Genomic DNA, 20,615 nt, shown 5'->3' with positions numbered 1-20,615 from the left:
ACTAAAAACCTTAATTAATTGTAATATATTAATTGGTCAAGCGGACCACGAAATTAGAGAATTTAATGATTTAAAATGAAGTATACTTCACTAAAGCTCTCCGTGGCCATTTCATTTGTCGCCGAGAATCAAATAGATTACACGACATTTGAAAAATGTGAAAAGGAGGGAAAATTCAAAAGGTCGGGTTGAGTTGGGAAGTTGGTGTCCGAGTGGATCGAAGTCACGATAGCTCAGGTGGTAGAGTATTGGCGTATCTAGCTGAAGGTCGTGGGTTCGAATCCCGCTCGTGGCATTGACTTTTTTTATCTCAACTAAAAACCTTAATTAATTGTACTACTAATAAAAGAGAAAAAAATTAATGGATACACAAATAAACGTTTTAATATTATTGGTGATGTGGATTTTTTCATATGATCATTACCGAAGTTTTTACAGTTACGAATTTTATGTAGGTTGGTTTTACTTATTTGTTACAATGAAAGGTCATTTTCGATCCAGCAAGTGCGGATCTGGACTGAATCCAGGGCCTGCCGTTTCTTGGCATACCCCGTCTTCCTCCATGAGTATTAAACGAAAAGATATATTTGTTCTGTTCTTTATAATATATCCAGCGGAAACAGATCCGTCCTCGCAAATCGAATCATGTGGCTTAAAATTCGAATTAGTCTTTTTTGAAAGTCTCGCGTTTGTGTGCTACCCACAGACAGCCGACGGGGCCCACACACTTCCACGTAGTGACCCAAATAGCGACGGATGTGACTCGGGACAACAGAAAACTAACACACACAAAAAAGAAGAAAAAAAAGAGGGGAAAGCCTAATCCATTGTGTCCAATCCGATAATGTTACGACTCGGCAGTTGGACTTGATTCGGCCAAGAAGCCAAGTCCTAGGGGGTATCGGCCAACTCCAAAAGAGCTGATAGAGCCTCACATTACGGCACAAGATCCCCCTCTATTCAAAACATTGCCCTTCGGCTATAACAGTCTTTCTTTTATAAGAAATCTATTTTCAGTCACCCACCGCCCTCCAGCATCTTTCTAATAAATTAAAAAAATTTACTGCATTTCCTATGTAGTTATTAGTATCCGATGTAAAACGAAAAAGCAATATACAAATAATCTTATCTAAGAAAACTTTTGCCTATGTAATTGTTGTCAGGCCATTCGCATGAGCCAAAGATTAAAAAAAATATATTTTTGATCGTGAGACATCTTGTTGATGTTTACGGCATGGTGATCTTGGTTCTTTTGAAACTATTTATTCCAATCTGGAACATAAATTTGTACTTCGGTCGTTTCAAGGTCCACCAGTCTTGGCTTTTATGTCAAAAGTTACAAACTTTCAGCTAAATGCCGAAATGTTTCTGACAGAGCAAAACAACGAGGACAAGCGAAATAGGATATTCGGAAACGAATAAACCACGAAGTTATAAATTTATAAAATAACGAATAAAAAGACGACAGTGAAAATTGTTGAAGCATTCTTTTATTTTTATTTAAGATTTTTAACGATCGTATAAAACACATTGAATTTTTGTTACTAAACAAACCTAAAAAGTTAGTTGGTTTATACTAAGAAGAAACAAATTTTTGGCAGCCAAACAATTACAAACATTATTTGCACATACTAAAATTATTAAAATAGATAGTTATAAAAAAAATCATCTAAACGGCAGAAGAAACGAGGTCAGACGGACCAGGATTGTTGGAAACGAACAAAATACAAATTTATGCTTTTGAATGAAAGGAAACTTGTCTTTTTCAGTTTTAACAAGGCAATAACCATAACCACTTATATATAAAAGTGATTATGCTCCCCTTTTTTCAATCTATTTGCCGTTTTTCACGCTGGTACAACAAAATCAATAGAATTTATTGTTAATTATAAAAAAAAGAAAACGAAAACATGCTATTGGGTTGTCCGGAAAATAATGCAGGATTTTAAGTTTTCATTAAAAAAAATCTATATAAAATATTCTGTTTACGTTTACAGGATTACTNGAGAGTATGGGAAATTATTTTGATTAAAGAACATTGCTTTAAAGTAACTAGTTTCTTTTTTTTTGTTTAATACCAAAATCCTGCATTATTTTCCGGACAACCCAATACATGGTTTTAGCTAGAAAGACCCACTTCTTACATACATGTTTATTTTAACCGAAAAATTATTATTAATACATAGTTATAAATACAAAATCTTGTACGGGGCAAAAGAAGCGAGAACCGGCGGACCAGCATGAAATTTATTATTTTTAAGTTTTGAGAAGACGATATCTATAAATCTTGTACACGAGAATAATTATGTCCCCTTTATGATTCTTTTTTGCCGTTTTTGATGCTGCTACAACACCCATCAACGAAATTATTATGAGTTATATAAAAAATAAAGAAACATGTTACTTTGCTTGTAAGAGCCAGGAATTTATAATAAATAAATAATTGTAAATACTAAATCATGTACAGGGGGAAAAACGAGGGTAGGCGGACCGGGCTTGTCGGAAACGATCAAACTACAAATTTATGCTTGTGAATGAGGGGAAATTTGTCTTTTTCAATTTTATGAAGGCGATACGCATAAATGTTTTTTCATAAAAACAGAAAGAAGAATAATTTCGCCTCCTCTTATAATTTTTTGACGTTTTTGATGATGGTAGAATTATTATTAATTAAACGAACTAAAAAAGAAGCATGTTGTTTATACCACTTCTTTGGCAGCCATATCATCCTCCGTTACACATTACAGGATGTGTCAACTTCTATAGTCCACCCATTTAATTCGAATACTATTAACTTTAAGGGAAATGTCACTAAGTTTGTTATTTTAAATGAGATCCGATTTTTATTGTACAATTCGATTCTAGAACTTATTTTATGCCACTTTTACTGAAAGGGAAATTTTGATGGATCGACTATTTCTGAGATATGGCCGACGGAAGATGCGTGAGGGGGGTTATTTCCCAGGCTACATGAGAATTTTTGCTAAAGTTAATCGTTCCAGAATTGAATGGGTGGACTGCTGAAGTTAATACACCCTGTAACTGTATATGTTTATTTTGTCCGTAAAATATAACTAGATATTTATATAATAATAGATTATGCACAAGTCAAAAAAGAAGTGAGGGCTAGCAGACCAAGATTGTCGGGAACTTCTTTCGCCAAGTGTAAACAAACTTAATAATAACTTAATCATAAATTATGTAAAGGGGGGAAAGCGAGAACCTGCGGACCAGGATGGTAGGAAACAAACTGCCAACTTATTAGTCCGGAATTGACCAATTGAAGAACAACCCAGAATGAAAAATATTTACAACCAAAGAAAGAATTAGTGTTCTTTAAATCTGCTTGTACATAGGTTTATGATTCTATTTGACCTTTTTGATGCTGCACCAATTTCAGATTTATGCTTTTGTCTGATAAGAATTTAGTATTTTTAATTTTTGAGAAGACGATATCCATAAATGCTTGCATATAAAAATAATTTTCTCCTTTTATAATTCTTTTTTTTGACGTTTATGATGCTGGTATAACTCCAAACAATAGACTTATGGGTAATTAAACTAACTATTAAATTATATTAGGAAGTGCTTCCACCTCTTTAGTGTTTGTATCAAGTAAATGAGTCAGTGTCGTTTTTTATTAGAAAAGCGTTAAATCTGCTGGATCTTAACTTATTTTGGCATCAGGATGTTAAAAAAAGTATATTTAATTTGGACATTTCGACTTCTAGAGTTATAAATACTAAATCATGCCTACATGACTTAAAATAGAACAGACGTTTCACTTGATATAAACCCTTTAATATTTCCGTCCCAGTGCGAAATTCGTAGAAGTTCGAAACTCGTCTTCGTTTACAAATATACGACGATAACTGGTTGTACTGTTATGTTTGATCGTTTAATCTCGTCTTTGTCATATGGAATGTCAATATTTTTCCTCGAGCTGTAGGACGGTTGAATTGGAAATTTGTTCAGGGCGGAGAGGGCGAGAAGTAGTTTAGTTTAAGGCTTGCGTATCAAGATAAATTGAGAGCTCGGCTGGTTAGGAATGCATAATACATACATGGGTTAAATGAGATCCCGAAAGGAGCCGGGGAAATTCCTCCGGCCGAGATTTAACGTTATCGCGAGAAGAATTTAATTTCTATAAATTGAGATCGTATCCTGCCAAGACGATCCATCAACCTTATCACTAATTAACTATCACATAACACTAATCCATCTTGGCAGTATGATTTTTGGCAGTATGAATTTATTCAAGTTTGGCCAAATTTTATGCAAAATAACATAATTTATTTATTATTTATATTTCTCTCAAATGACCTGAGAGTAGCTTTTTGGCTACTTTATAACAATGATCTTGCAGACGAAAAAAATTTCATTGCTGTGGAAAGCTAAATTGAAGTGCACAAAAATTATTTTGTTTGAAGTATAAAAACTAGAATATACAGGGTGTCCCAGTTCCTTCTGACGAAACTCTGGGAATCGATTCTACTCTTCGTTTTGAGCAAAAAATTCTCAGGAGAAAATTTTCGAAAAGTTCTCTATTTTGAAGATATTCGTCAATTTAGGTTTTTTTCAACTTTTCACTGCCTTACCACATAAAAACGCTTACAACTTCCAAAATGTTGAGACTACAACAAATCCAATTAACCATTTGAAAGAACGCTAAATTTTCTGTAAGATACTTCTTTGCAATAATCTGAATGACATAAAATGTTAGCCAATATAAGTTGGAACATGTCAAAATTACAAAATTTAAAATTTTGGTCATGATTGCACGTACTACTGAGATTTAAAAAAATACCTGCAACTTGTCAAATTTTACAAAAACTTCTTCATCTAATATACTTTATGTTGATATATCCAGGTTTTTAAATAACGTTCTAGTAGAGTTGAAAAATAACAATTGAAAGTTCGAAAACGTGAGCTAAGGTAAATTTGAAGGGGGGTAGAAATAAATCAATTAGAACTCGCTTTGTAATATAAAAATGACACATCTGTACTCACAAAAACCATACCAGAAAGCTTCATACAATAAAATGCAATGGTTCTTCTTGTAGCAAGCACCTAACAACAAAGGAGGAACTTTTCAGAAGAAATGCTCAAAGTGTTTTCCCCCTTCTCGAATGCAAAACTGACTTTCTGAATTTCTACCCCCCCCCTTCAAATTTACTTTATCAATAAAATTTAAATCACCCAAAAGAAAGTCACATATGCTCATATGACCCAATGGTATTCTTATGCCATTCTTATGTGTCGTGTTGAGAGTCAATAAAGATTGAAACGTTGGCACGATAAAGAAAATGTCTTTCTGAAACCTACATCACACCAGACCGCATCTCACGATTTCTGAATAATTATAAGTTGTATTATTATTCCAATGATATGCAATAATGCATGCTGCACTCCAGGATGTCGATACACACCCCAAGTAGTCATCGTGAAAAGGATACAAACTCAAATCCAGTAATAATCCTAGTTTAATTAAAAATTATCAGCAACAGATGCAGTAAGACCGAAAAATCATCTGACAGTGAATTATATGACTATATGAAGTTATTTTGTAATCAGCAGTCCATTTTTGACAATATTTTTTAAACAGCTAATGATTAATTGTTTCATTACACTGAATATGACTTCTTGCGGCAAGCCATGAGAACAACCCATTTTGGGTTTTGGCAGTATGGGTCAAAAAAAGCTGAATCATTTCGCCCCTGCACAAATAGTTTTTAAAAGTAGATACACTCTCACTCCTTCTTAATGCATTCCTTACTATTTACATACCATTCACTCAAATAGTGTGGTAATCTTTTTTTACATAACTGATCTAATCAGGGGTTTGTGGGTACTCAATATTCCATCATCAGCTCTCTCATACTACCAAGACTACTTAGTTGTTTATAAAATGAATTTTAACGCAGAAATTCAGCTTGAAGATTTACCCCTGAAAAATTGCACCTTTCTCAATTACAAATGGTACAAAAAATGAAAAACCTGGCTTATTTCGGTTGATACAGTATCTCGACCCTCAACCGCCGTAATACTGGTATTTACAAATCATTTTTGTGCAAAAGTACAACAAAATATATATTTGTTGTAGTTTGTTTTTAACAATTTAAGTTTAGAAACCATTTATCAATTCACCTGGGGGAAAATAAAAATAAAAATTATGCCAGTATTTGAACTAGCAGCAAATAAATTAAAACATATCACTTAACAATAACATCTATAAAACATAAAATATAAAATAATTCTCAGGCAACATCCATTATCTTATTTATTTTTATTTGTAGTCATATATTTTATACTAGATTTATATTTTTGCTCAATCAATTGACCAACCAAAAGGAAAATTTTTGAGAACTAACACAAAATTTGTGGTCGTCAATATTAGACTGTGTGAATTTTAGTACTCAAGAACCAAATGGAATTTCTTTCCTAGCTAATTTATTAATTTAAAAAAAATTAACTCCATAATTAGGGTGATTCTAACAATCATATAAGGGACGCTGCTAAATATAAGAAAATTGAGAGTTAAATTGAAGTTATACATCGCCAAGTTTTTTTAAATCGTTATTTCACTTTGTATGAGATCTGTTAGAATAAAAATATTCAAGGGAGAAGAAAATCGATCAAAACAGTCAAAATTGATCAATTTCAACGGGCATTTCAGACAAATCTATTAATTAAATTGCTTGCGTTTAAATATACATTAAAAATTGATTTGCTTATAATTTAAGCATTTAAGCTATTTTACTCTTACTAGGGGTTAGATGAAATATTTTTTTTGTAATATAATTTTTCACCTTTAGTTTTCAGTTTCCGATCATTCTTACATAAACATCATTCATTTATCACATTTGCAGTGCATTTCAGCATTTTATCATCTTCAATAGTCTGTGTGTTGTTTTAAGAAGACAATTTCAAGTTTGTCACAAATTTAAAAATGTCTTAATTTATACAATAACAAGGGGCAGATGACCAAAATCTTAATTGTGTCAGAAAGCAGAACGGTAAATCTTAAATTAATTTTACAAGCACAAATGAGAATATTAAAGAAGGATCGGAGACACTTAAAGTACATGTCTTGCAGTTCCTTATTTCATTTTTTCAATATTTTCCAATTCAAAACATTATTTTAATCGTTGTTATTGTTTTGATAATCCCTGAACTGCGTCCCAGTAGTGAATTATAATTGACTTTAGTATTAAGCAATTAGGACCGCGATGATAAAGAGTCCAAACCGTCTAATAGACATAGCTCTCTTGTGTCAATTAAAACAGGCATTTCATCATCCTTACGCCTTGTTAAACGTTTAACTTTTTAATTTATAACTGGCTAAACATTACAAAATTGAATCTTTGTTTCTGTTCAATTGGAAAAAAGAGCCATGAACCAAGATTCAATGTTTCTTTAAAAAGAAGAAGAAAACAATTTGATTATAAAAAAAATATACATAATAATAATAATATACGCATAATGTACAGAATAATTGAATATTATTACTGATAAAAAAAGAGTTGTTACTTTTGACAATCCATAATCCCAGATAACTTGTATTGTGCCAAAAAAAGGATTAAACGTAAATTGTCTATTTTGCCATCAGTCAGTCAATTTCCAGCACTAATGGACAACCTGTCTCTGAATTAACCATTTTACCATTTTAACCATTAACCTATAAATAATTATTTGTAATCTACAATAATTGACCAAGGATTTCCTAATTTTGTATAACTATTTATTAAAGATAAAAATAGTAGTATTTTTGCTATTTATTTAATGAAAGTTGAGTAATGCTGTAGAAGGCATGTATGTTTTATATAAATCTTTTGTAAGGAAATAAGCTTTTTATTTTAAGTATGGGAGTTTTAATATAAAATAGATTCTATTATTCAAAATTCATTCCTCTCTTCTTAAAATCCCTCTCAAACACAAATCCTATCGCCAGGCAGTTTGAGCTACAGGGTGGTGAATGGATTTGCCGCTAAAGGGAGAAAAGGACCCCCGGAAGAGGGAGGAATAAATTGTTTCATTGATATATAATGGAAAAATGCAATGTTTCTTATATATATATATATATATATTATGCAGGGTGGGCGACCAAGACCCGAGGGGTTAAATGCCTGGGTAGACTCGTACCCCATCCCTAAAAAGGTCCGGGACTTGGTCGGCACACGTGTCCTGCATAAACCTCTTGTACTTGTTCACAAACCCCAAGATTTTGGACCATTTTATCTCGGGGAGTGAATTTGTGATGTCCTCTCCTTCAAAAGTTTTGAATCTATGCCTAACATATCTATGACATTCTGTGAGGTAGTGCCGTGCCGATTCTTCTTTTATTTCACAAAAATGGCAAAAGGGGTCTGGTAGAATACCCATTACGAAGAGGTGTCTTCTCAGTGGGCAATGGCCCGTTAGGATACCTATCAGCCTCCTAATTCCCCGTCTTGAGTTAGAGAATAGCCATTTCGATTCTGCCGGTTTGATCTCCTTAACAAACTCTTTCGATTGCCTGTGTCTTGGGGACAGATTCCATTCTTTAAGGAATTGTTTCATACCCCAGTAATTGATACTCTCTTTCGCTGTGCTTATAGAGTGAGGTAATACCGGTTGTGGCCGGACAAACGCAATATTAAAGCTTTCTTTGGCCAGGCTATCCGCCTCTTCATTGCCATAGTGTCCCTTATGAGCTGGTATCCAATTAAGAGTTACCCTATTCTCCTATCTGGAAGTGATTCTATTGATAAGTTCAACAGTTTCCTCCACCAGTCTAGATATTGACAAATCTTTTTGTAATGACCTAAGACTTTTTTTTTTTTTTTTTTTTTGGCGTTATGAACTATGCATATTAGCCATGTGACAAATTCGTATATGTGTGTTCAAATTTGGGGGGTTATTGGGAAAAAAGGGCCAGGGGCAACGGTGGGAATTGAACCCACGTCTGCGGCTTGAGAGTCTCTCATGCTAACCACTCGGCTACCGCGGTCCCCGACCTAAGACTTGCCTGACTGTCGGAAAAAATTCTATCTTTTGATATTATTTTCCATAAGTGTGCAATGTTTCTTAAGAAAAGTGGGTTTTCAATTTGAAAAACTTTACACCACAAAACTGAGTTCAGCTCTTTTATAAATAGAAGACCTCTGGGCAAATTGTCTGACATCCTCCAGCCTACTGACCACATAAGTATCTCACTTAAAAATCAGTTTGTTAAACAACTCCATTCAGCTACTCCCATATACATTTTGGAATTTACAATTTTTAATGATAAATAAATTATGTTTACAAGCACACCTGAGATAAACACAAGCATACAAGATAATTTGTCACAAGGCTTGGAGAGTCTACAAGCTGAAACGAGACAAGCCTGGAGAGCGTACAAGCCCAAATGAAATAACTTATCACTGGGCTTTGGAAGCGTACAAGCTGAAACGAGACAAGCCTGGAGAACATGCAAGCCCGAATGAGGTATCTCATCACTAAGTCTGGGGTACGTACAAGCCTAAACAAGATAACTAGTCACTAGGCTTCGGGAGTGTACAAGCCAAGATGAGAGCATACAACCTCGAATGATATATCTCTTCACTGGGATGGGGTGCATACAAGCCCAAATAAAATAACATGTCATTTGGCTTGCAAGCATACAAGCTGGGACGAGACAATTTGTCACTGGGCCAGGTGAGCATACAAGACCTCATAACTTGCCCCTGATCCTGGGAGCATACAAGCCAAAACAAAATAACTTGTCACTGTGCTTGGGGAGATACAAGCCCATCTCTTCACTGGCATGGGGTGCATACAAGCCTAAATGAAATAACCTGTCACTAGGCATGCAAGCATACATGCTGGGATGAGATAATTTGTCACTGGGCCAGGTGAGCATACAAGACCTACGAGATAACTCATCCCTGAGCCTGGAAGCATACAAGCCCAACAAAATAACTTGTTACTGTGCCTGGGGAGATACAAGCCCAAATGAGATAACTTGTTGGTATGGCCTTGTACTAATTTATTTTAAAAAATACCCAATACCATCACCTTTTTATCCTTAGAGTTTAAACATGCAAGTTTGGTGTACATCTTATTTTTTTTAAATTGAATTTGGTCAAACTTTTAAATGATTAGATTTCTTATAGTTATTGTTATTAACACTTTTTACAGCGATTAATATTTTTTTAAGTTAGGGAGCTATTGCCTTAAATCTTATCTTAAAAGATCGGTAATTTTATTAGCAGTTTCATTGTGTGTTGCTTTTATTTGACTGGTTATCATTGTCATAAATAATATTAATACTATGATGTATTAAATCAAGTATTATCATATGATTTTTTAAATTATCAACAAATTCACTTCTAAAAAAATATATATTTTACAAAATATTTTTGATTTATGCAGGCAAAAAATTAAATCTAAGTGAAAAATGACTTGGGAATACCACTACTCTCGAGTGATGATGGTAATATTCGACAGTCTCTGAAATCATAGTTAATTCAATTTAAATTTTAAATAACTAAAACGATTGGTTTTTCAATTCTAGGCCATAACGACAATGCCTCAGCCTTACAAAAACGGTCTGCTCGGTTTGACTGTTGTACATCTGGTTTTATTGTATGCACTTATGCTTGGCGCCTGGTTGTACATGCAGTATAAAGATATGACTATGGACGATTTTTTCTTTTATCTCGAAGTATCCAAAAAGGCGAAAGTCGAAAGCGAAATCGATAACGAGCCCGACTATGATGAAAATGATCTAATCCAAGGTAAAGAATTGATCAAGGAGTCTTCATTGGAATCAGAACATTCTGGAGATAGTGATTTAACAAATTATTACTTTTTGCCAGCTGAGTTATTGATACAAAAGTTGAGCTATGAATGACTTGTTAAATATTATTTCTAGACAAATAAAAGAGAGATTATTTCCTGAATTATTTTTGTTTGTCATAGAAGTAAAACAATTAGAAAAAAATCATTATTTTTTCTCGATGTAATAATTATTGGCAAATGTAGAAAAGTTTTTACTTAGAATATGTAAATTTTCTCTTGCTATGCTTGGAAAAACTAATCAGGGATGACAATCGTACAGAATATTATTTCATAATTTTGATATGTATGATTTAAGAGTTTTAAAAGTTAAAGGAAAGCTAAATTTCAGAATTTCAATTGACATCCACAGATTACAGAAGAAAATATCACGAATGGCGATGGACTGTCTATAAAAAAAATTATATATACATATATAAAGTCAGAGCTTTTTGTTTATTGTAATGGTAACTTGTTATAATATTCCAGTGTTTACCTTTGATTAAGAAGAGAAATTTGTTCAGTGTGTTGTCAATATGGCACGACGATTGCCCAACAAAACAGACTTAGAAATGAGACATATTTTGAAATGAAGATAAGCATCAATATGTGCCAATGATCTGGGATAGAAGAACAACTGGATTATTATTTTCAAAATATTGTTTGAAGCAGTCTGCCTAGACTTACATTTGCAATAATAAAGCCATGTTGGACAGTACATGGCAAAGCAGTAATTTGGTCTTATTTTCATGTGAGGAGCATAGTTTACCAAAAATTAGGGTACCTTTGCTTCAAAATTAAACAAACATAATTATTGTATTAAGAGGCACACTGAAAATGTGAAATGACAAAACGTGTCTGACATAACCAAACATGGCTTTATTATGATGTGTCAAAATTTGTTAAGTATGTATTTCATGAGATTTTTAAACTTAAAACTAGGTTCATCTCACAATTTATTTTACTGAGGTTAAGTGCTGGAATGTAAACAGAAATTGTAGATAATTTAGTCAAAATTGAACGATACCATAACGAAAGTGATGTACATTTTAACACAGTCCACAAAGTGGCAAAAACACCAAGTTTTATGATACTCTCATTCATCTTTTATAATACCTGTACAACTATTCAAAATATATTTTTATTTATTTTTTAATATATAAGAATATTTATAGACTTTTACCTTTTTCACTTTCTCCACTATGTGTTCCATAACCTTAGTCAATTTAAAATTCAATGTTTGCTTTTAAAAAATGTCATGTTAAAGTTGTAAAATGTTTCCTTTGTTGGAATTATTTTGATCTTTTATTTGTATGTACTCATTGTGACGTTTTTATCCCAGAAAATTATCAAAACACAAAATCACACATAATTAACCTATTAGAAGCTTTTTGTAACCAATGGAACTTAACCGTAAACCTGGATAAACCTAATATTTTAATTTTTAGAGATGTGGTAGGCAAGCTGTGTCACATCATAAATAACTACAAATACCTAGGGGTCAATCTGTCATCAAAATTGTCTTTTATTGATCTTCTACAAAGTAAAGCAACACTTATTGTAGTTTGTAGTAAATAGGGTTTGGAATGACTGTTCACCCAGGACCTGGCTCAGCTTTCGGCAAAGTTCAAAGTATCTAACAGTGTTTGTCGTTCCATGTTGAGTATACTTACCAGATCTGGGGGTTTCAGGGATATGAGGTGATCAAAGTTCAGATTTTTTTTACTGCTATTTATTTAGTATTTTACTACTACTATTTATTTTTACATTAAAGCTCCACTTCTCATTTTTTCAAATGCATGGCATGGTATTCTCGCCTCTATCAAAAATTACAGCTACAGCAGTGATAAACACGAATTGCTATTGGTTTTTAAAATAGAACACGTCTCATGATTATAATTGTGCTTTCATGTTTCCAAATGAAAATATAAATTACTGGCCAGGACTATCTGAAATCTTTCTAAGTCGAATTGGGGAAGTTCATCGTGAGAGTTGCTTAACGAAAGCCTCCCTGTCCACCTGTTTCTTCCTTTAAAAGGATTTGGACCATTCGGTTTGTTTCTTCAATTGCCTGGATTGGCAAGCAAACCTTTTACACCTCTCTGAGCTACGATAATTTCTAAAAAATGTGTTGCGAACAAATATTCATATACTTTGTACCCTTTGTGGCTGAGTGCTCAATTTTATAGAAATATTGTTTTCTGCATCTAGGTCTCCCCAGCCTTTCTTGTGTTTCGTTTATCCAGATCCTGAATGAAAAAAAAAATGTAAATCCTTTGTATGCTAAGCACGTGATGCTCCGTTGATTCAACACTTTAATTGGTGATAATTTTTCAAAGAAAGAGAAAAAAACACTATATTATCTTATATTGATAATATTGATATTCTATTCTATAATTTGTTATTAAAATTTATTTTTTATCTTGATCCACTCTATTCGTAATGTTTTTGGTGGTCTCCAACTGTGGAATAGAGTGGCTCGAGATAAAAAATAAAGTTATTTCCTTTCTGACTAAAGAATGTTAAATTCTGTTTACATTCAATTAAATGTTATAATTGTGTCATACTCATATGTAACTATTCAATAGGATAGGTAGTAATAATTAGTATTTTTCATTTTATTTATGTTTTACACTTTTATTATTCATTCCAGGTAAGCCCGCAATAGACTGATTGTTATCCATGTCATACTGTACTTTTGTATTATGTACCTGATTTTTGTATGAAAGGGAAATAAATTAAAGAACTTTATACAAAAAAATGCTAATACTTCAGGAGAGGCAATTTAAAATTCAGTATTTGCTAAAAAAAAAGTCAATGTTAAAGTTGTAAAATGTTGTTTGTTGTAATTATTATGAACTTTTATATGTATGTACTCATTGTGACTTTTTTACGCCAGAAAGTTTGTACCGAATCTACAATTGAATTATTAATAAAAAAAAAAGAAAATTATTAATTTTCAGAATCAGAATCAGTTTGTGACTAGCACCTTGATGAAAGACTGATGATTCAATCATGACAAAGATTTATGTTTTGCACTGTTGATTTGAATGAAGATGGATTTACAACAATTGGCCAGAAGATTTCATGCCTATTCAAACTTCCAAGGCCTATTCTTAATCGGGCGACAATGACCCCCTTATTCTATGAGTCAGATCCTCCATATATAATGCATTACTATAAGGACATGGATAGCAGCTAAGAAGGGAAGAAAGGGTTTTTTGAAATTCCCAGACAATGCACAGACCATAGAATCCATGCATTTCTATGAGATGAATACTGAACTAAAACTAGAAAGTTTTGATGTAATAAAATATTCCCACCTTTACTGCCAGATAAATAATTGATCCAAATGAAAGTGGAAACAAAGTAACAAGTTCCTTATTTAATTTTGTCAATCTTTTCCAATTCAAAATATTATTTTAATCGTTGTTATTGTTTCGATAATCCCTGAACTGCGTCCCAGTAGTGAATTATAGTTGACTTTAGTATTAAGCAATTAGGACCGCTGAAAGGGCTGAAAATTTGACCGTGCATTTCTATGAGATGAATAGCTGCTAAGAAAGGATTTTTTGAAATTCTACCATATTATCTATTACTGTATATGGATATAAAAAATAGTTCCGTGACTGTCAGACAATGCACAGACCAAAGAATCTAAAGGGCTGAAAATTTGACTGTGCATTTCTATGTCATGGATAGCCACTAAGAAAGGATTTTTAGAAATTTTACTTTATCATATTATCTATTTATTTATCTATTATGTTATATAAAAAAAATAGTTCCATGACTGACTGTCAGACATGCACAGACCAAAGAATCTGAAGGGCTGAAAATTTGACCGTGCATTTCTATGACATGGATAGCCGCTAAGAAAGGATTTTTTGAAATTCTACCCTATTATCTATTTATTTATCTATTACTTTATAGGTATATAAAAAATAGTTCCATGACTGTCAGACAATGCACAGACCAAAGAATCTGAAGGGCCGAAAATTTGACCATGCATTTCTGACATGGATAGCCGCTAAGAAAGGATTTTTTGAAATTCTACCATATTATCTATTTATTTATCTATTACTTTATAGGTATATAAAAAATAGTTCCATGGCTGTCAGACAAAGCACAGACCAAAGAATCTAAAGGGCCGAAAATTTGATTGTGCATTTCTATGACATGGATGGTTGTTAAGAAAGGATTTTTTGAAATTCCATCCCTATCTATATAAAACTGTGTGTGAATGACTGACAGACAATACACAGACCAAACCGTTGGATCTAAAGGGTTGAAATTTTGATAGCGCATTTCTATAATGATATAGATACCCACTAGAAAAGGACTTGAAATTCCATCAACGGGGATCATGCAGACAATTTTTTACTATTTATACCGAAGTGAACTGAAGAAGAGAATTTTAGAATCTAGACAGTATATTAGAAAGCCATACTAGCACTCTGCATCGCATTAGAAAGGTACATTAAAAAGAATCCCACGTGGATGAAGTCGCGGGTAAAAGCTAGTCTTAAATAAGGGTTATTATTATTATTTTCATTATTATATGTATTTATATGTTGCTTAAGGTGGATTTTATGAATCGATCAATTTGATGAAATATAATGCTTCATATGGCAAGTCAGGATGATTGGAGATGAAGAAATTTCAGGTTCATCACTTCATAGATCTCACTAAAATTTCTCACAATATAAGGATCTGGATAATTATTTAAATATTTATTTACTACAATGAATGATTGAAGATTAAATAAATAAAAATATCAATATGCATTTTATATTTAGCAAAGATTGTTTTTAAAGGTTGTAAAATTATTTTTTTAGTCTGTTTAACGCTGGGGTGCCTTGCTGAGAATGATCCAATGCACTCCATTTTCTGACTGAAAGAACAACAAAAACTTTCCCACCCCCTCAGGGCATTTCTAGAATTATTTATAACCCCTGCCAGCATTTTCTATACGTTGTGACTTTCGGGTATGCCAGATTAAGAGAGTACGAGACCATCAAAGCGGCCCAGCGGCATTTCGATACAGAAACGTAACAAGATAAAGTGGATTTCTGTGGACACAACAACAAAAAAATAATAGGAAAATCTCTGTAAAACCAAATTGCCTCGGATCTCTTTGTGGTCTATAGCTCAGCCGGAAAATAACAGTTGGATCAATTCAGTTGAGGTAGAAAAGAGGAGAAAACGCGGCGTATATTTCTTTAAAGGTAGGAAATTAAGCGCACCGATTGGACCCACGCGCCTCTCAATCTGGCAATATCAATTTGTCGGCTTTAATTTCCAGATAAGAACCCTCGTTTTTCGTGATATATCATTAAATGAATTTACCCACCCGACTGGGATTAGAAAAAATACAACAGTTTGTGCAATATTTCTCGGCCACACGTGCCCCTAGTAACAACGACTCGGGGAAAATTAATCTTTTAGCCCTGAGGGCTTGCCGAGGACGGTCACGGTACACTTTTTCACTACTTTGAACTTGCGTCGTTGCAAGGGTTGAGTAAAGTTAAGCCTTTCGTAAACGCACAAGACTAAACTGAAAATAAATCCTGTGTCAATTTTGAAATCAAGTGTAGTACAAATCAAAACTTCCTGAGTAAATCACGTTAAATTGTTCTACTTAAGAAAACTTGAATAAATCCTGATAGTCTCGACCGTTTTACAACTAAACGGGCGAACTCAATTAGCTGCCAAATATGTACATGCCAATGATTTAGGTAGTTTAGGGGCCGTTAACCAGCCGAGGCATCGCTGATGCTCTGCATGTTTGTACTTCTTTTTCTGGTGTTTTACGGGTATTTTTCAACCTGCAGCCAATTAAACTTCGCAATTTATTACTGACTCTCTGTTTATATATGAAAACTAAATCGATATCCTGAAATGGTAGCCTCTCATTTGAAACTTAGGTTGACAACTAGTAGGAAATCTATTAATAGGCACAATTCATATATATGCATAACTACCCTTTACAAACATAAAAGTCAGGTCATAATCACTCTCCCAGAATACTCGATATTCATCGGGGCGGGGTCGAACCCACTCCACTCTCGCTAATAAGTTACTTTTTACTCTCCAGATGTCACACACTCACCCCAGATTACTCGATATTTCTCGAGCGGGTTATTCTCTTGTTAAATAGCAATAATAAACCACATAAAACAATTTGATAACAATTATCAAAATTTTTGATAAGATACCTAAGCTGCAGCATAACAAAACATAAAATATCGCTAAAGACAACAAGAAGAACTGTAGGCAAATCTTGGTGACTAGAACCGAAAGTGGCCGGCTTCATACGGCGGTAATAAGACCCAAATTATCCTATGGCTAATCTGGTGGCCCCAAGGACAACAAAAACAAGCTACACAAATATTAGGGAGTAGATAAAGACTGGCAAAATTATGTATTACATGGGCAATGAAAACAACCCGGTCAATTGCACTACAAATTCAGCTAAACCTACCTCCACTGGAAACATTCTTTACGAGAAGCTAGGAAAAACTCATTTAGGCTCAGTAACAATCAATTTGAATGGGAAACACTAGAGGCACAGAACATTAAATAATAAACTCAGACATTCATTCTTACAAACGTGGACTACTTGATCTCGGAAACCATTTTTACAGCAGCATTCTATAAGTCTCACAGACTACAAAAGAGAAGAAAATTCAGGAGGAAAAAAAGCGTATTATGTACAAACCCAAAATATGAGCAATCAAACGCATTAGGGAAGTGCGACTGTCGAGGTGAAATACGTGCCATCAAATCCTATCGCTTAGAAAATCTTAAAGAGGTTACATTGGCAAAATTTCCTAGATCGGATAGCCAAGCATTACCATGTAAAAATATCACATCAAAATTAATAAGTGAATGCATCCGAAATATCTCAAACCTGGGGAAACACAACAAGCTGATGGTATCTTAGGTACCAGGACATAAGGTAATTAATTTTGGGTAATGAAAAACAGACACACTGGCCAGAAGGATCATATGCAGGCCCTTTGGATATCAAAATAAACCCAGAATCCTGCGTCACAGAATGGATAGAAAAAAGACAAAAGAAAAAGTCGACAAACTCTAGAGGTGGCACAGTAAGCTCATGTTAATACAACCCTCTCCTAAACTGGCTAATTTACTGCTACAGTTAGAGAGGCTAAAGTCAGAAGTGTGATTAGATTATTTAAATGAATTATTTACAGATCACTGAAATCTGAAAAAAACATATACATAACATGGGCATATTCAATGATGACTCCATTTGTAGGTTATGCAATGAGACCCGCGTCGTCATCAGAAAGATACAAAGAAAACCCAGGAAAGGAATGGCACTAGTTAATGACCAAGAACTTACGAGAAGGGTCGAATAGATTGCACTGAGTTAAAGAACTAGAAAAATACGATAAGCCCGAAGGCTGCTTGGGGGAAAAAACCCACTTTCTCGTAACCATCAGCATTATCATCATTAGCATAGCCGATTGTTTTAAAAACAAGTTAAAAACTAAGAACATGGTGATGATCACGACGACATCAGGACTGAGCAGACTTTAATCGATCGTTTAGTTAAAATTGGAAAATTTGTAAGTCGATTTTTCTTAATTTGGATAGTCTAAATAGTTTAAAATAGTGTTTGTATTACAACTAGTTGTCTAAATTAAAAGAAATTCCAGTAAGTTTTTTAAAAAGCCTGGAAGAAACGAAGAAAACTCGGGAATAATAGACCTTAGAAGATTATCAATTTTCTTTGGTTACTTATCCCAACCCCCTTCGCAGGGTTTGTTGTTTCAGATCATTCAATATTCCAGAAAAGTGTTTCTTGGATAAGGGCTGACACAATAATTCAAGATAAAGGGCGAGAGGGCGAGTTAGAGAAACCGCAAGAGCCGCAACCCCGCCCTTAGGTTTCCAAATGGATTTGCGGCGGATCCGTCGGTGGAAAGAGAAACATTAAAATGTGCCGATTTGAATTTGAAATTCACTCTTTGCAAAACGGAGTGTCAAGTGTTTGAACGCCCTCCTGGCAAGTTTCCGTGCCCCTGTTCGTCGTGGGGTCCGTTAATTGTGTTAAACTTCCTCAACTCGTCGCCCGTCCGGCTCACTAAAACACGACGGAATAAATTCAAAACGATTAGACAATCGTGTCGTTCACAACTTTCCCCTTTTACGAAACACGATCTAGGATTGTCGAACCGATAACAAAAATATAAGTTTTAAGTGTTTTGAAATGATACGAATTCCGAGGAACGGGCTTGGTAATCTTCAAACCATAAACCCACCCCGTTATACGTTTTACCACTTCTACCATCATAACTCGGGGTTATCATTGTGAAAAAAGCCCCAGCCTTTATGATTTCATTACAAATAATAATTCTGCTTTCCTTCGAAGGGTTCTTAGCAAAAATTAGAAACCCACCAGTTCATAAAACTCCAAATAACTGTAGTAATAATGTGTTATATCTTAAAATAACCGATCTGCTTTATTCTTTCTTTTGGATAGAAAGAAAAATCAAACAACAAATTTTAAAAAAATGTATTAACAGTAATAGCTAAAAGTTTATTTGCTCCCAAATTCGATTTAGGTGTATTAATATAAAAATTATAATAACAGGATGAATTCTTTTTTAATCCGACAAACCTGCCTTACAAACCTGAGTCGATTATCTCAACCTGGATTCTGCGTTTCCCCCCTAATTTTTGTACAAGTGCTGTGAAAACTTTACACATAGAAGGATTAACAAATAAAAAAAAAAAAAATAGATTGAAGCAATGTGTAAGCAATAATAACCTTAGAGTACCATACTTTTCAAGATCGTTTGCCCTCATTATCGTCTGTCCGAGTTTTGCCAGGATTTCCATCATCACCTGTGTGTCTGGTTCGGACTCGAAATCACCTAAGTACGCTCTGGGTCTGAAACAATAATTTTTATGGGTTAGAGATAAATAAAAAGATAAACACACACTCATAACAGCGTTTAAACGTATTTACTGGAAGAATTTAGACAACCAGTGTCGATCCTGTTAAAAATGTTAAAGTCAACAAGTTTTGTTAAGCTACCCTGTTTTGTAAACTATTTTTTAGATTAAGTTTTCACTTAGTTACAGCTAAATTTACGCTTAATCAAAATTATGTATAACCTTTGTGTTAAGGTTGAGAAATGTTTTGACGCAAATGTACTACTTTGACGCTAATAGCACACACGATCCTAGCACAGTCTGGGGTCAGCTAATCAGGTACAAATATGCTACTACATAAAATATTTTAGAGGTTAAGCTGTTTTCTACAATCAAAAGTAATAAATTCGACTGAAGGTGGCAAAAAGACAAGTCTGAAAGACGGAAAAAGCGAGAATGGACGGAAACTGCCAAGCTACAAATATCATAGCTGTACTAAAAATTGACAGGCATTTTTGACCGTATCAGAACTGATGGGCATCAGCTTGAATTTTTTGGAGGCGCAGTACGTTTCACTAATATTGTTAATTTCATTACTTATACATTTTGTTAAAGGTCAAATCAATTGAAAACTCAATGAGGAGGCCACGGTGGCCGAGTGGTTGAGGCGTCTGACTCATATATGCCACGCTGTTCTTGGTTCGAATCCTGGATTAGGATCTTTGAATTTCATTATGGATTAATTTGGAAAAAATGATCATACAGACCGTTTCAACCGACGAGTAGTTGGAGCCCTCTTGTATGATAAATATTACTTTACTTACTTTTCATATGGCTTTTGCGTTGGATACAATATTTGTTTTGCGTGGTCATTTTCCGTCATCCAGGGATTCCGAATAAATTGGGTT

General features: G+C 33.8%; 2 protein-coding genes across 4 annotated transcripts in view; one reads left to right on the top strand and one right to left on the bottom strand.

Annotated features, from left to right (window-relative positions):
* Positions 1–20,615, bottom strand: part of LOC106672515 (diuretic hormone class 2) — a 141,006-nt gene that overhangs the window by 19,301 nt on the left and 101,090 nt on the right. For 2 of the 3 annotated variants that reach the window (XM_024228992.1, XM_014404031.2), the window contains one exon: positions 19,601–19,723. In XM_024228992.1, the coding sequence (XP_024084760.1) occupies positions 19,601–19,723 (123 nt within the window). The remainder of the gene's footprint in view (positions 1–19,600; positions 19,724–20,615) is intronic. The other variant, XM_014404033.2, reaches the window with a different exon arrangement.
* On the top strand, positions 10,302–10,925 carry LOC106672514. Its single transcript, XM_014404030.1, has 2 exons — positions 10,302–10,456; positions 10,538–10,925. The coding sequence occupies exons 1-2, from the start codon at positions 10,421–10,423 to the stop codon at positions 10,874–10,876; spliced, it is 375 nt and encodes a 124-aa protein (XP_014259516.1). The 5' UTR covers positions 10,302–10,420; the 3' UTR covers positions 10,877–10,925.

Source organism: Cimex lectularius, unplaced genomic scaffold, assembly GCF_000648675.2.
Source record: "Cimex lectularius strain Harlan isolate CLEC.00 unplaced genomic scaffold, Clec_2.1 scaffold280, whole genome shotgun sequence".
Lineage (NCBI taxonomy): Eukaryota > Metazoa > Arthropoda > Insecta > Hemiptera > Cimicidae > Cimex > Cimex lectularius.
The sequence above is the reverse complement of the archived record's forward strand: the minus strand, read 5'-3'. Positions and strand labels throughout refer to the sequence as shown.